This window comes from Meleagris gallopavo, chromosome 1 (assembly GCF_000146605.3).
Source record: "Meleagris gallopavo isolate NT-WF06-2002-E0010 breed Aviagen turkey brand Nicholas breeding stock chromosome 1, Turkey_5.1, whole genome shotgun sequence".
In the NCBI taxonomy this organism is placed as follows: domain Eukaryota; kingdom Metazoa; phylum Chordata; class Aves; order Galliformes; family Phasianidae; genus Meleagris; species Meleagris gallopavo.
Window position 1 is genome coordinate 29,775,151 of NC_015011.2, and position 15,730 is coordinate 29,790,880.

A 15,730-nucleotide genomic window follows, 5' to 3' on the forward strand; every position below is an offset into this window, starting at 1 on the left:
GTTCCCATAGCAAACTGTGCAGCCTTCAACTAAATTGCTTAACTACCAAAGCACTAGGAGACATGAGTTCTGCAAAATGAGGATAAGGAAAGTCATTGCACCCAGCAGCCAGAGCAGCCTCCATCTGGCAGTAGAGAAGTGCTGAGGTCTGTGCTTTTTCTGGAGAGGTTCCTTCTCATCTCAAGTGAGAACATTTACCACCACATGTGCCAAGGTGGAACCTGTAGGTGGAACCTGTCAGCTTCAGTATTCACAGGTGAGACAGCAGCATGGCAGATGTTCTGGAAATAAGCAGGCTTGACTATTGCTGAGGTCTAATTAAGTATAATATACCTCATTCTTTTTTTTTTTTTTCCTGGCCCAGGTGCTGGTAATGCGCTCGGGGATACTGTTATAATGCCAACTACAGTGTTAATATGACTGAATTTATTTATTAAGAATGAAAATAAATGTGCAAACATAAAGGTAGCAGCAGTAAGTCCTTTTGTGCCTCATTATATTTTGGAATAGACGGCCCATCGTGCCACAGAAGCATTGTTCATGAGTACAAATGTGTGCACAACTGCTTATGTGCTTATTTGTGCCATAAAGACACAGCCAAGACTAATGTATAAAAATGAATGTCTGCATACTGGTAGTCTGTGACTACTGCTGTACAGACTTTTCTTTTACTCTGCTGAGTACTTATTCTGATTAGAAGTGCTATAGGAAATATTCTTCACAGTTTTTACAGTCCTCAGTAGCTGAAGGAAATAAGACTTCATTGCTCTAGAACAAACTCCACAGTGCCACAATAATTTAGTTCTATGTATACATTCACATGTTGGTATGCCTCTATTACAGCATGGATTTTCTGGCAGCTCTGGCTAATGGGAAAAGCCTTGTTCCTCATCAGTTTACTGGCATATTTCCTTGCTTTCATTGAACCAGGAATTAAATCAGTTATCGTTGCCATCTGAAAGGTGGTGAGGCACTGGCACAGCTGCCCAGGGAAGCTGTGGGTGCCTCATCCCTGGGAGTATTCAAAGCCAGGTTGGATGGGGCCCCAGGCAGCCTTATCTGGTGGGTGGTAGCCCTGACCATGGCAGAGTGGGTGGAACTGGATGGTCTTTAATGTCCCCTGCGATCCAGGCCATTCAAGGATTCTGTCATTCTCTGAAAGATAGCACCAAATTGCTGCTAGAAGTGGTGTGGAACTATTTTGTAGGGATATATTAGGAAAAAATTTATTTCAATAGCATGTCACAGAATTGCATGAAGTACACAGATGTGTCTTCAGGAATTCTCACATCATTCATATGCAGGCATTGTTGCTTTTTTTAATTCACTCTTCACTGACTTCTCAGAAATAGTGTGTCAAAAAAATTGTACAGATGACATCTTAGGAGATACAGAGTGGCATCTTTCTCTACAACCCACAGAAAATGCTAAAGATTAATTTAATGCAATGAAAATTTCTTTCATACAGGTGGATGTTTTATATAAAATTCAGCCTTCACAATTAATGTCCTGTGGTTCCTGCAACTGAGAAAAGATTTTTCAAAGATTCTAATGTCCTTGGAGCCTTACAAAATATTCTCTCAAATCATTTATTTGTATTTGGTGAAGATTATATAGTCTTTGGTATATTTTAGTAGTTCTGTTTTATTTTACTTAATTGATTAACATCGCAAATAAAAAATATGGAATGAAGAACAAGAGTGATATATACCAGCCTAATTTTGCAACATGCTTTGTACTGGTTAATAACTTTCTTTTTATTGAGGGAAGAGCTGACTGCTTCCCTATTTTGAATTACATGATTTGTTTGGACACTTAGATTTCTTCAATGTCTTTTCATCAGTGGAAATATACTAATAAAGCAATGGTTGACCCCTAGAAGTAGATAAAATAGAATGCTGTATCTTCATTACAATCATATTCTCTCTGAACTACTTTTTTTTTCCCTGCAGGACGGTTCTATTTACCCTGACCTCCGTAGTTGTGCTTGTCATCACTACCGACTGGATCAGCTGGGACAAGTTGAATCGTGGATTTCTGCCAAGTGATGAGGTCTCAAGAGCATTCTTGGCTTCTTTTATCTTAGTGTTTGACCTTCTTATTGTCATGCAGGTACGTTTTCCTAACGTTCCATTCCAGCTGCCAAGGCTGCCTGCCCACTCTGTTTCCACTAGAGCACAAGATGTTTTGCCAAGACTATGTAAAGACAAGTAAATATTTAGTTTGCAATCACTATTAGTGGAGGCATTGTGTAACATCATTCTCAGTGACTTTGCAAAAACCCTCTTGGCCTTTCATGGTGAAAACATTGCTGATATCTTTTCTCAGGCTACCAAGAAGGAACTTTCCAAATTAGAATGTTTTCTGAAAAAAAAAAAAGAACATCAGAAAAAGAAAGAGAAGCTAGCTGTATAAATTCATAGCTTAAGTTCAAAGGAGGGAGAAATTGAGATAAAGAATGAATTCTGTATTTCAAGCTTTTACAATACTCAGTATAGTACATTATAGTGGCATTTTAATAGATGAAAATTAATATTTGCTATTAAGATTCCACTTTCCACTTTGATATGAACATTTATGTACTTTCTTTGATGGCAGGTACTCGTATGCCTTCTGATAGTGAGGGTAGCAAGGGAGATAATTCCCTGTAGTCTGCCCAATGTCTGCTCCTTTGAATCTAGCTGTTAAGAAAGGTGTCTGGGTCACAAGTGTGTAGCCAAAAAACTTTCTTTGTATGATGCTGTGCACTACCCTTTGATTTTTCGGTAGTGTGAGTCTTCTGTGAGAAACTCACCCAGTGCCCTGTGAAGAACAGGGTCATTTGGGCTGAGGCAAGGAAAAGGAATGTCAAAGCCTGAATGGCTTTTGCTGTTAGTTCTAGACATGCTAGGCTGTAAAACTGAACCTTAGCAAAGAATCTGAGAACTGATGGGTCCTTTCTCTCCAATATATTATTAACTGACTCTGCCAGAAAAGACTATTTCTGAGACAGTTAGGTCTCTTTAATGAGATATCTATTACTTGTGTAATTATCATAGAGGTGACACTGCACTGGCACTCAGAATTTATCACTGCTGTACCAAGGCTGCATAATGTTGAATAGTTCGGTTTTATTTTCCAATGTCCACCACTGTTCAGTGTTCGCTGTTGTTCATGGTTAGGACAAAAAGGATGGGAAATGGAATTCTATTTCAATTTCTAGCTTTCTGGTGTTTTCTTCATTTCACGTTTTGTTTTGTTTACTCTTTCAAAAAGATTCAAGGGAATGTAAAATAAATGATTGTACTTCATAGGGCTATAATGAAAAAGTGAATGAAAATACGTGACACGTCAAGCTGCACTGAATTTGATATTGTTTGCCAGGTAGAGAAACAGACCTGTCTTGATGTCAAATAATTATTGTCATCCTTTTGACTTTGAAAAATGGAGCTCCAGTACCTCCACCTTGGAGTCGCTGAATTCAGGGAATTTTATTTGAAACAGCCAGTCCTAAATACTATTTCATTTTTTTTGCAACAGCAAAGTGAGAGTCTCCTCTTAATTGCATTTCTGACTGATGATAGTGTGATTGAGTTATTTATTTATTTAAAGTTATTTATTTGGCATGTGAACTAAGTTTGGCATGTTTTATTTATAGTGTAGTTCTAGCATCATTGCCGTTCTACTACAATAAAATCAGATTTAGACAGCAAAGCATTAAATCACAAGTAAAAATGATCAGGATCGTAATTATTTGACTAAAGTGTGCTTTAGAATTAAACATTTCCAGAAATTCTTTTTTATAGTGTTGCCCGTTTCCAGATATTTTTTGTTTTTCAGATTTAACAAACTATAGCAGCAAACTGATAAAATTAGCTACAAAAAAATTCTTGGCATTATTTCTGTTTGAAGCTGATGTTAAATAAGAACACAAATGAAGACTCATTTAGTTTACTGAGTGCAAACATCTTCTGTTCATTTGAACAGCAGCATTAATGCTGTAAGTGTAATGGCTTTTAGCAACAAGAGAAATATGGAAACCCATTCTCAGTGCTGTGAAAAATAATCACACAACTGTGGAGGACAACTTTGCTTGTTGAGTATTATTAGAATTTCATGTTTATCTAAGACCCATGTATACAGCATGAAAAAAAGAATTGTCTCTGCCCTGAAGATCTAACTCTTTTCAATTAGACGTAAGTCAGACAGACGTGTGAAGAGGAGAACACGAACAGCTAAACTTATATGGACAGTTATGCATGAGCGATGCTTAAGGGTAGGTGCACTTTTTACCTTTGTTTTCCATTCTGCAACAAGCTCTGGCTGCCTCCCAGCCTCACTGTCCTTTTAATGTGTAAAGGCTCCTTCAGTCCAAGCGATAAATGGGATGTTCAGGGGACAAGTCAGGAGGCAAGCACAGATGAGATGTGGAGAAGAAGGCAGAGACTTGTGACTGAAATGTAAATTTGAAATTTATGACAGTAAAAATATTTGAGTCAACCGGAGATGAATCATGAGGGAGGTGCAGGACTCCAGCATGACCACGTGAGGCTGGCTTGTGGCTCAGGCTGTGCTCCCACTGCTTCCACTGACACATCACTTCAGGGAGGGAATAAAAAAGACCTCGCCTACCTGTTTTAGATATCTGCTGTTTGTACATCTCCACCTCATTTTAATTAGAGTGTCCTTATAGTCAGTGGAGAGGTTGAAGTACAGCTGAAGTGCTTTTAAACATACACAGACTGAGACATTACATGCCCTACCAGTGCATGTTTCCTTCCTCTGAGGATAAACAGACCCAGTGTGGGTAGCTAGAGAAACCATCCCTTCAGTCATGTGCAGAAGAGAGGCTGTGGTATAGCATCAATCCAGAGCTGCAGATCCAAAAGGTCCTTCTCAGCTATTGTCACTCTGCTCATGTTTTATCAAGGGGAAGCTCAGGCCACGTCTGACTCCCACAGGTAGGAAGATCTCTGATTCTCTCGCTGCTTCCAGGCTGCAGTGTGGAAAAGAGTCTATGTCTAGAGCATCATATCAGAGATAACTGACATTCCAGGGAGTTGGAGAGGCCTCTATTCAAATCTTGCTTATTAGGACATTTTATCCAATAAGATAATAAGACTGATTTTTAAAAATAGATTGCAGGTTTTCCCACAGAGAAACAACAGATCAAATTCAGTCCAATGATGCAGGTGAGCATCAATTAATTTTAAGGGATATGTTTGCTTGCAGTGAGAAACAGCTTTATGAGCTTTTTATTTTTCTCCTACTATATAAAAGTTATGAAGTTAGTCATGTTCACAGCGTGTTTAATTGTGCCTGCCCTGATTACTGAGATGCTGAGACACTGACATATGTGTGTTCCTGGCACCTATAGCATTCCCTGCTCTACGTGGGTGTCATTCTGTTTTTAGTCTTAGTTTCAGGCTGGGTGCAAGACCATGCATAATAAAGCTGGATGTGTAATAATGCTATTATCATGTACTAGAACTTTTACTATTTTAAGGAAATAAATTACATTTTTACACCCATATGCAATGGAAAAGCTGTTAAATGAATGAGTAAGTATGAAAAACGTGTCTGTAATCCCACATTCCATATCAGAGCAAGCAGACAGCAGATCATGCTATGTACTATTCTGTGTTATTTTTCTAATGATGTTCCCAGTGAGTTTGCCAACAGGTAGGAGCCTGTAATGCCTGGATTATTAAGTCTCATGTGTCTGGGGCTGATGGATTGTTTCAGCCCTTTCGTGTCTTCCGTGAGCAGGTTTTTCCAGACTTCTGGAAGACTGTGGAGCTTTTCAGCATCTCTGTGGAGTTACACGTCATGGCAATAGCTACCTTGCTGAGTACTTTGCAAATCCTGTGGTATTAATTCTTGCTGTTCTTATCATTCACTGCAACTTTTTATCTGACAGCACAATCAAATACAAAGTCAGAGTGGTCTAAACTGTAGCTGAGAATAAGCCAGGCATTGCTTATGGCTAAGATTCTCTGAGAAATCTCTGATGTATCCAAAACCTAAATAGTGAAATAATCCCATTAATTCCAAATAGGAATATGGGTGAAAACAGGGAGAATTTTTCCATCTGGATAACCTGAAAGAAATTGAGGTCAAAGAGAGTTAGATAATTAACCACATTTTTTTACGAGTAGTGCCTCATCTCCCCTTATGTAAGTGCTACGGTATCAACACATGGAAAAGATAAAAACCAATTTCCAAATGCATTTTTTGTAAAACTTTTGTCTTTAAAAAAAAAATTACTGAATCACGTAACTGTAGATCACTCCTTGCTACTACAGTTGAAAACCCACATTTTTGTTGGTATCCTGTCACTTTATTTTCTTCGGCAGAACGCCTGATCTTCTGTCATTGGAGGAGTATTAATAAGAGAATTGGAAGGTTAACAGATTGAGGAAAACCTGTCCTCAGGCTCTCCTGTGTTTTTATCTTCTAGTTCTTTGCATTTCCCTAAAAAAATAGCTAATTTAGCTACTTTGTGACATTCATTATGATTTATATATGTCATTGTTTAACTGAAACTTTGGCAGCAAAAGGGAATAGAAACTGCTCTTTTTAAAATATATATAAAGAGGGACAGTTTCATTTATTCTGTGTTATCCTGATTTTACACTAATGGACAGTTTTGTTTGCAATGTTGAGTGCAATGTGAGTCCATTAAAAACCACTATCAATAGCATCAAGTGCATTCAAGAAGCTAAAATATTCTTGAAGTAAAAACACAGTCTTGTCCAAACAGAATGAGTAAAAACTTGACTTTTTGAGAGTTTTTATTTTCTTAGAAAGTCTATTTAACTTTGCAAGCCTACTTTGTCTATGACTTTTTAGCTGGCTTTACACTATGAAATTTGATAGTATTAATTTAATCAATGCAAGTAAGAGGAGAGTACTGATTACTTATGCAGAATACACAGGTATAGTAGCTTTCCTTCAAAGCAACCAAGCAATATATGATTTTGTGTTCATAGAGAAAGCACAAAACAATTTGTCATTCTGTCAGAGTAGATCCTTCCAACTGTACATTTGGTGTAAACATTTCCTTGTTTCCTAACAAGCAGCAGCAAGAACTACCAATCAATACTTTCTTCCTGGGGAAGGCACCAAATTATGAATGAAGAGCTCAAAAAGATTAAGCCTTTTGCCAGTCTGGCTTCGATGTGCTCCTTTCTCAATTTACATGCTGTTTGATCAGAGCTGGTTTCTGCAACTGTCCTTCTAAAAGCCTCCCATCCAGCGTGAGCTTTTCTGAAGTGAATATTTGAATGTCAGGGCACATTCCTTCAAACCTGTGCTAGGTTTTGTAGCATTTGCAAACGCAGTAATAAAATGAAAACCAAAACCCATAAGAAACATCTGTGTTGGTGAAGTTGCCAAACAACATGCATGTCATCTCTGACACTCAGACCTTCTGCATGCAGGGAGTCATTATGTTTTATCTTCATTTACTGCTTGCCCTTTCAAGATGGGAATTCAGACAGAAGGGCAGGTGACCAGTGACAGGTGTTTCTGTGGAGCCAGGGTAGATGGAAATTGACCTTTGATAAAAATGACAGCAGATCCACTCCTCTTAGTGGCATCCTTAGTTGTTGCCATATGGCTTTATTTCACAGTGAGGTGCCTGTAGCCATATACCTGGAACTTTTTTTTTTTTCCTGATATTATGTGGAGTGTTTCATTTTGCTTGTCACTAGCCAATTTTAGACACGTCTGTCAAGCAGCATAGAAAAACAGGTAAGTGTTTTGATCAGTCACTGTGTTGAATTATGTGTTGGCTGAAGAGCCCAGTGGTGAGGGATGGTTGTACAGTGCTGTACCTCTCATCAACTGCAGGGTCTCTGGAAGAAAAGGAGACAAGTTCAAGTGAGGTAACCAGCTTCCCAGCTGGTGGCTGAGCACCACACAGTCGTTTTCTCACTCCCCCTCTTTGCAGTGAGATGGGGAAGAGAATTGGGAAAAAAAAACACCAAAGTAGAGCTTGTGGGTTGAGATAAAACTATTTACTAAGATAAAGAAAAAAGATAATAATTATGACAAATATAGATATTTATGTATATATGTATATAACAAGTGATGCACAACGAATTGCTCACCACCCTCTGAGTGATGCCCTGCTAGCCCCCTCGTAGCAGGAGAGAGCTAGAGGAACTCACACCCTCTTCAAAACTCCTTCCACTTTATGTCATAGGATATGGAATATCCATTTGGCCAGTTTAAGTCAGCTGCCCTGATTCTGTTCCCTCCCAGCTCCTTGGGCCCTTCTCTGTGAATGGTCTCGGCTCTGTACAGCACTGCTTAGCTGAATCTATAAACATCAATGTGTTATCAATATTGTTTTTCTGCTAGAACCAAAACATAGCATCATACCATGCACTCCAAAGAAAACAATCCCAGATGAAATTAAGATAATGTAGAATCGTCATAGATTTTTCTTCCTACAAGTCTCTTATATAGGAGACTTTTTTCTTCTCTTACGCCCTTTCTCTATCTTCATCCTTCTGTGGATCATGGAAGTGTTCCTTATCAGCACAAATGTAAAATATTTAAAAGTGAATTAGAAGGACTAGACAGGAACAATTTTTGATCTACAGCTTTACTTAACACAAACTAAAGTGACAGACATAAGTACAGTCCTAAACACTGTTCTGCAGAGACATTTCTCATGGCACTGTTGACATCATGGTACTTTTGGAGCACAGGCCTTATGAGGAGCGACTGAGGTAGCTGGGATTGTTCAGTCTGGAGAAGAGGAGGCTCAGGGGAAACATTATCACTCTCTACCAATATCTGAAGGGAGGTTATAGTGGTGTGGGGGTTGGGCTCTTCTCCTGGGTAACAGTGATAGGATAAGGAGGAGTGGGCTCAAGTTGTGCCAGGGGAGGTTCAGGTTGGATATTATTAAAAAATTCTTCTCAGAAACAGTGGTCAGGTGCTGGAATGGGCTGCCCAGGGAGGTGGTGGAGTCACTGTCCCTGGAGGTGTTCAAGAAATGTTTAGAAATCATACTGAGGGATATGGTTTAGTGTTAAATATTGATGATATGTAGATGATTGGAGTGGATGATCTTAGAGGTCTTTTCCAACCTTGGTGATTCTATGATTCTATGATTCTTCCTGCTGGTTCAAACACAAGATATTGCCTGTCCTAGAAGTATTGCTTTTCTTGCATCTGCGTGAAATTTCTTGAATCCACAACTACTACTCTTGCATTTATATCTGTATTGAATTTCTTGGTCCAAAATTGCTTTGCTTTATTTCTCTGAGAGTTACATTTTTTTAGAGTTGTCAGTTGGCTTTTGAACACAGAACAGTAACTCTCCTGAGTTCCTCCTTATTCCCATCAGATACCTGTTTCCTCCTATATTTCCTATATGTTCTGTCCACAACCAATACCAAGGGAGTGGGTTATTTCCTGGCTATCATGCACTGGCAGGGACAAGTTACTGTCATCCCAGAAATGCTCTACTTGACAGCTCAGGAGCAAACAGCTGAGAAGGGAGTCCTAGAGAGCAAGCTGTCCCTTTTCTGGCAGGTACGTGAGTACATGCAGACTCAGAGCAGCCTGTGTATGTGTCCTCCTCCTTCCTTCTTCATGTTACCATTTTCTGGGGACAAAGCAGTAAGAATGGAAATGCACCAAAGAATCATGTATTGCATTTGAAATGCATTACTTTTATTTTCAAGAGAAACACCTTTTGAGTTTGATGGCAATATATGTAGAACTTATGTAAAAGGGTGATAAGGAAATGCGGAGAGTACTGTATTATTATGTGTAATTATAGCACAGAAGACTTCACTGGAATATTTTTGAGATTCAGGTGGATATATAAATTCCTTTTGAAAATCTCCGGAAGATTCATTTGCCCCCTTCCCAGACCCCATTATAAAGTACAGTTTATTTCTTCAAAATTTTCAGTTAGTTTGGGACTAAGAAAATGCTAAGTGAAATGATTCCTTTCGGAGAAAGAATGGGTGTATGTTGTCCATTATTGTGCAGTCTATACCTTGCCTTTTTAATGAGCTGCCCTGGTTTATACTGCAGAGTTCTCATTCTGTGCTTGTCTAGTTTGATAACTGGCACCATCGTTTTATGCTGTGGATTTTTCAAATGAGAAGTACTGTACAAAGTACAGTATTTTTAAGTACTTTTCCTCCTTTGGACTGCTTGAGGATGCTTAAATCTTACTTGGACACATTATATTTGTCTCAGGCATTATAGATTCAATTTGGGAGTTTCTTCCAACTGCTGTAACTTGTTATATTTGTCCTGTCCTGACTCCTATCATGCCAATCTATGGCAGCCTAGAGCTGGGCGCTTTTTAGCTCTGTGACACAGTTCCTCATTTGCTGGGTAGGAACAACTGTAGTTCTTTTCTTTCACTAGTTGTCTGATTGTCTGCTTAGCCCCTAAGGTGCTCAGAGAAGGATGCTGTCTGACTTGGTAATGCTTTCAGCATAATCAGGCAGCAGTCCCAGCTGCAGCCCCCTTGGCTCTGAGATGACTACACGCAAAATGAATTAGCTCAGGAAGCTTCTCATTTGTCACAGTTGTTCCCTTTTACCTTGACAATGGGTATCTGCCATACATGTGACACTGTAGCCATTCTTTCACAGGCATAATGAAGCAGTTCTCCAAAAGCAGACTTGCTATTTTCACACACTGCTCCCCTGAAAATGCTGTATCCAGCCCAAGTACATAGAAAAGATGAATTCTAGAAGCAGGAAAAGCTGGAGATTGTTTGCAATTCTTTCACAGAAGTATTCTGATCTTTAATGGCAAACAGAGTCTTTTCACAGATTCTGCTACCACCAGTGTGTGATAGGCTTTGTTGCTGGGGTGTAAGTCTGAGGATGCATTACTTAATATTATATTGCAGTGATATATGTTGAAATAGCACTAATGGTGACATTCAGATAAATTTCAGTGCTCCACAGCAGTGCTTAAGAATATATTATTTGACCAGAAGTCTGCTTTGTAGTGAGCCTTGTTAACACAGGTTTTTTTCTCAGAGTGAAAAATCTGAGATGAGATTCAACAGATTCAGCTGTTTTTAAAGTAATGGAACTGTTCGCAATTTGTAAATGCAACCATGTGCGTTAAAAAAAGAAAAAAGATAAACCTCAGTGAGCCATCACTAGTTAGAGTGACAAGTTTTATGCCTACCCACAATGTATATTTAGCGAAGCAGTGTACTGAATTTACAGGATGTAGTGACAGGTGATATGTGGACATTTGAAGTCCGCTGTACAACAGCACTGAGCAGAACCAGCTTGGTTGCACTTAATCAAACAGTGGCAAGAACATGCCTAATATTGTTGGCCTATGTGCATTATTTCTGCAAATCTGATTGAATGGCAATTGTTTATGCTTCCTCAGAAAGTTTGAAGGCTGTTATGGAGTAAACAAAAAGATACGCTTATTTTTATTCTGAGTTCTTCTCATGTCCAATACAGCTGCTGCTGTTTTTTCTATAACAGAAGGGACATGTGTAGTTAATCACTGAGTGTCTTGTTGTAATGAATACATTAGAAATGTTTGCATCTGTTAGAGCCAGACTTTATTGTACCCACCAGTAGGTAATTGTCCCTAGTCCTTTCTAATGATTTGAAGTTATAGTTGCAGTGGTTCCTGACTTTGAACTAACACTTAATTACTCAGCTGTGCAGTGTTTGGAGTCACATCCTGTGGGTCATAAGTATTGTGCCAGTGTGGCCTTATTTCAGCAAAGATTCTCCTCGCCTGCAGATCAGAAGCTAAAATGTTTCTCTTTTCTAGAGTCTGCCCATATTTGTCTTCCCATTAGGAAGAGGAGTTTCCCCAGCCTAACTCTTACCAGACCTGACAGATAGACTGGGTACCAGTACTGCCTGACACACTGTGAATCTGTGTTTCCCACTGGAGCAGTGGAACAATGAAGTCAGCATGCCTATGGAGTCCTGCAGCTAGTCTCTGCAGTGGGCTGCATCTTTGGGCTGTATGACCTCTCAGCTGGTCCCCAAATAATTAACCTCTTAGTCTCTTACTTGTGCCTAGGCAGTATTTGCAGTATCATTTTTTTCATTGAGATTCCTTAGAGCTCTGCATAAGCCACCCTGTGCTGTAGGAGCATTAAGGGTGCTGTAGTTGTGGAAATTGTACAAACGCAGATTTAAAAAATGTGTTAATCAAGGAGGTACCCTCACCAATTCTGTTTTCATCTCCTCCTCGGTAACCTAGGAAACTTATCTTTTTGTCAGTACGTTTACGGCTTGCACCTTTGCAGCGTTAGTTTCCTGATACAGTTACCCATTGTTGCTGTCATTTTGGGCATTATTTCATCTTTTAGGGGCAGGCATTCCAACTCTTCCTTTCATACAAAATCATCTTCAATTTCACTCTCCATCCGCTCTCAGTGAGTTGTGCTCTGATGTGGTTTCTCATATCAGGTACTCTGTGAGAAATAAAATGATTTAAATTGTGGCTAGGTAATCCATTTTATCACCTGGAGATGAAAATGAAAAAACAGTGTATGTCTCTGATGTATCTTGGTATGGATTTAAGAACATAATCTTATAATCCTTCTTGGATGGCTCTTTGCTTTTAGTTTCTCTCAGGTGATCTTTGGGCTTACCTTTACGCAATGCGCAGCACGCATTGGGTTTATGATTACACTTCATTCCACTTCAGAACTGCCCAAAGCAGAGAAACAGAAAATCCTCAGCAGCAGCAGTGATGCCATGTGCAGCATTTGGGATAGGTGGTGGAGCAGAAGTGATCTGCCGTATCCATGTTAGAGGAAGTAAAAGGGACTGCTTGCTGTCCACAGCAGCACTTTTTGATGGCTTTGATTTGTGCTCTCTATGGCTGGAAGATCTGCTCTGGCCACCCAGACAATCCCGCAGCACTTCTGATCACTGACAGCTTTACGCCACAGCATCCACCAGTGGCTGCTCCCTCTGAGCGTGTTCTCTTGGCTTCAGTCTGGCCCTTCTGTTCTGACCTTAAGTTGCGAAGCAGCAGCTACATCTTCCGAATGAATGTTAAGTTCTCCTGGGGATGTTCCTGGCATCCAGACCAAACAATTACTGCACTAATTTAAATTATACAAACTTCTGCTATTCCTCAAGGTCGGGCTGCAAAGATTTGCATATCTAGACAAAGTGCTCCCTATGCAGGGAAGGAGAAAAAGACAGCACACAAACAATCCTAGCATCAGAAACAAGCAATCCGTAATTTAAGCAAGCACAGAGTTGTACGTAAAAATGGTGTTAAAATGAGACAGCACTACTGAAGCTGCAGAGTCATGCATTTAGGAGTTTTTAAAAGACCAGAATTAAGGTAACTGGAATAAACCTTTCACCCCCACTGTATTATGATGCAATTTTTAATTATCTGTTGGCACCCATTTTCCCACAGGACCTCTGTCTCATTGGCAGCACTAGATGAATGGTGTTCACTTAGCAAGAAGCTATTCAGTATTTTGTTTTACCCGTTTTGTGCAGTGTGTGGCCCTAGGCCTTACTTACTGTGCACTACTGAGACCTTGATATGAAGATAGAATCATTCATTTCCTTGAGAGCTTTCTTGTGGCAATAATTGCAGTTCCTGAGGGCTTTTCTAACATTAATGTATTTATCTTCACAATAGCCTTCACAACTGGAGTATTATTGTCTCTTATCGTCCACATTTTATACCGAGGCGCGAAGAAATTAAAGTCAAAGGGTCCCTAATTTGAGATGTCTGAGGACATTATTATGAAAATGTATGTTATTACCCATCCTTTAGCTGAGCGGTTAGCTAACTGGGGGCAGAAGAATCTAGCGTATAATTTCACTAGGTGTAGACAGGGCCACATATTTATTTGATGTAATCTTATTTATTATTATACCGACAGCCCTATTTCCCAAATGGTTGTAGAAGCAGCTTCTTTGCTTGTTCTAAGTGATGGCTATGACAGTGTCATGCAGTTGGATCCATTAAAAAAAAGTTACTTTTTTCCTGTACTAGGCACTACAATATTCTTACTATCCCTACAATATCAGTACAGTATTCTTACTATCTCACTTACAGTTATGTTGTCAATCCTTCCTCATCTTCCCAGTGGAGAATATATATTCAGGTCCAGCCTTGATGGATGTCTAGAACTGCTGTGGGCACTTGTCACTTGAACAAATCGAAGCTTAGGTGAGTTCTTTAAAAAAAAGGCAAACAATTTAAAACTACCTGGGAATACTTTGCTTTTAGAAATTTGCTCAATGTTTCACATAAAAAAGTTTTTCCTTGCAGTGGTGACTCCCATTATAATGAGTACAGGTTTCTAGATCTGCTTCTATTTCTTACATCTTCACCCTGCTTTCCACACACCTCCCATCTGTTGCAGATGCAGAGTGAATAACTACTCTCTAACACTATATATTCCCACCTCATAATCACTATGATTAAATCCTCTTTTACAGAAAATGGCCTTTCCTCTATGCACAGGTCTTCCAGTCTTTGCCTCCTGCAACAATCCTACAACATGCCACCTTCTTGCCCCTCCTGCTGAGCTCCCCTTGCAGCTAATTCCAGTTTTCCTATCAACTCTCTCTCTCCTTGCTCTCCTTTCCCTCCACAGCGTGTCCCAGGGAAAGCAGCCCCCTGTCACATGGATGTGCTGGGCTTGGTGCTTGGTCTCATAGAAGCTGGTGGGGAGGGGAGAAGAGAAGAAGTTGTGTCACTGTGTCCCTATTTGTCTCAGACAAGCTGGCTCCCAGCCCCTCAGCTGCTGTGCTGGTAATGGCAGCTCCACATCCCAGCCACAAGCAATGAGGTGGGAGGCAAACGGGAATGAAGGATGCTCCATCTCTCTTCCACAAGTGGCAGTTTTGAAGTCGAAGAAGTTCTGGAAGCTGAGTCCTTTAGGCACACGGGGTGGTGCACAGTTTGCACATATACTTGCTTTTGAACTTTTAGCTTCACTCTCACAAATGAGAAAATTATGACTTTTCAGAGCTAGCTTAACTCTTCTAGTTTGGGACAGAGAAAGCAGAAGGCACATCTCTGACACAGAATTACTCCCATGCTGAACCAAATGTCTCTGCTCCAAAGTATGAGGCTTTTCTGCGGCAGACAAAGAAGCTGATTTTCTCTTGGTTTTGCTCTCAGAAGTGCTTAACTGGTGCTAGTTGAAAATGTCAAAACCCTAAAACAGAAACATGGAAACAAACAGAAGAGTAAAAAACAGCCCAAGGCAGACACCTGGCATGGAGTTTGCTCAACCCAAGCAGTTAAATTTGGAAAAGTTACAAGCAAATGAAATAGATGTTTTGTACAGACATACTTGAACAGTAAGCAGCAGAGATGATTTCTGCCTGTTCCGTATGGCACCTGTCCCAGTGGCAACTCTGTGCCCTTGTCCTGTGAGTTGCATGAATTCCTCTAGTATCACTTCAGCAACAGTAAAATATAAACCTAAAAGACTTTCTTGTAGTGCAAACAGTTTATTGCATTTCTCTTTTTATGGACTTAGAAACTACACCTAAGCACAGAGAAGGGATAAAATGGCCAGGGTTTGTCACCCCAAGCTTTCTTGTTCTTTTTTCTGGTGACTAGGAAGGGTTGGGAGGAACAACTGCCTGTGTGTGCAGAGAGCACTCTGCCTTCCCCCCCTGCTGAATTTCAGGAGACTGACCAAGGAGGGGCTCTTCCCAGCTCTCCAGAGCTGTTCACAGAATGGCCAGGGTTGGAAGGGACCTCAAGGATCATGAATCTC

The 15,730-nt window shown here is 40.0% G+C and overlaps 1 protein-coding gene across 4 annotated transcripts in view; it reads left to right on the forward strand.

The window, feature by feature from the left end:
• TMEM117 (transmembrane protein 117) overlaps positions 1-15,730 on the forward strand; it is a 192,065-nt gene that overhangs the window by 149,562 nt on the left and 26,773 nt on the right. For 3 of the 4 annotated variants that reach the window (XM_031553409.1, XM_031553408.1, XM_019612791.2), the window contains one exon: positions 1,953-2,112. In XM_031553409.1, the coding sequence (XP_031409269.1) occupies positions 1,953-2,112 (160 nt within the window). Of the gene's footprint in view, positions 1-1,952; positions 2,113-4,173; positions 4,256-15,730 lie in introns of all 4 variants that reach the window. The other variant, XR_002111932.2, reaches the window with a different exon arrangement.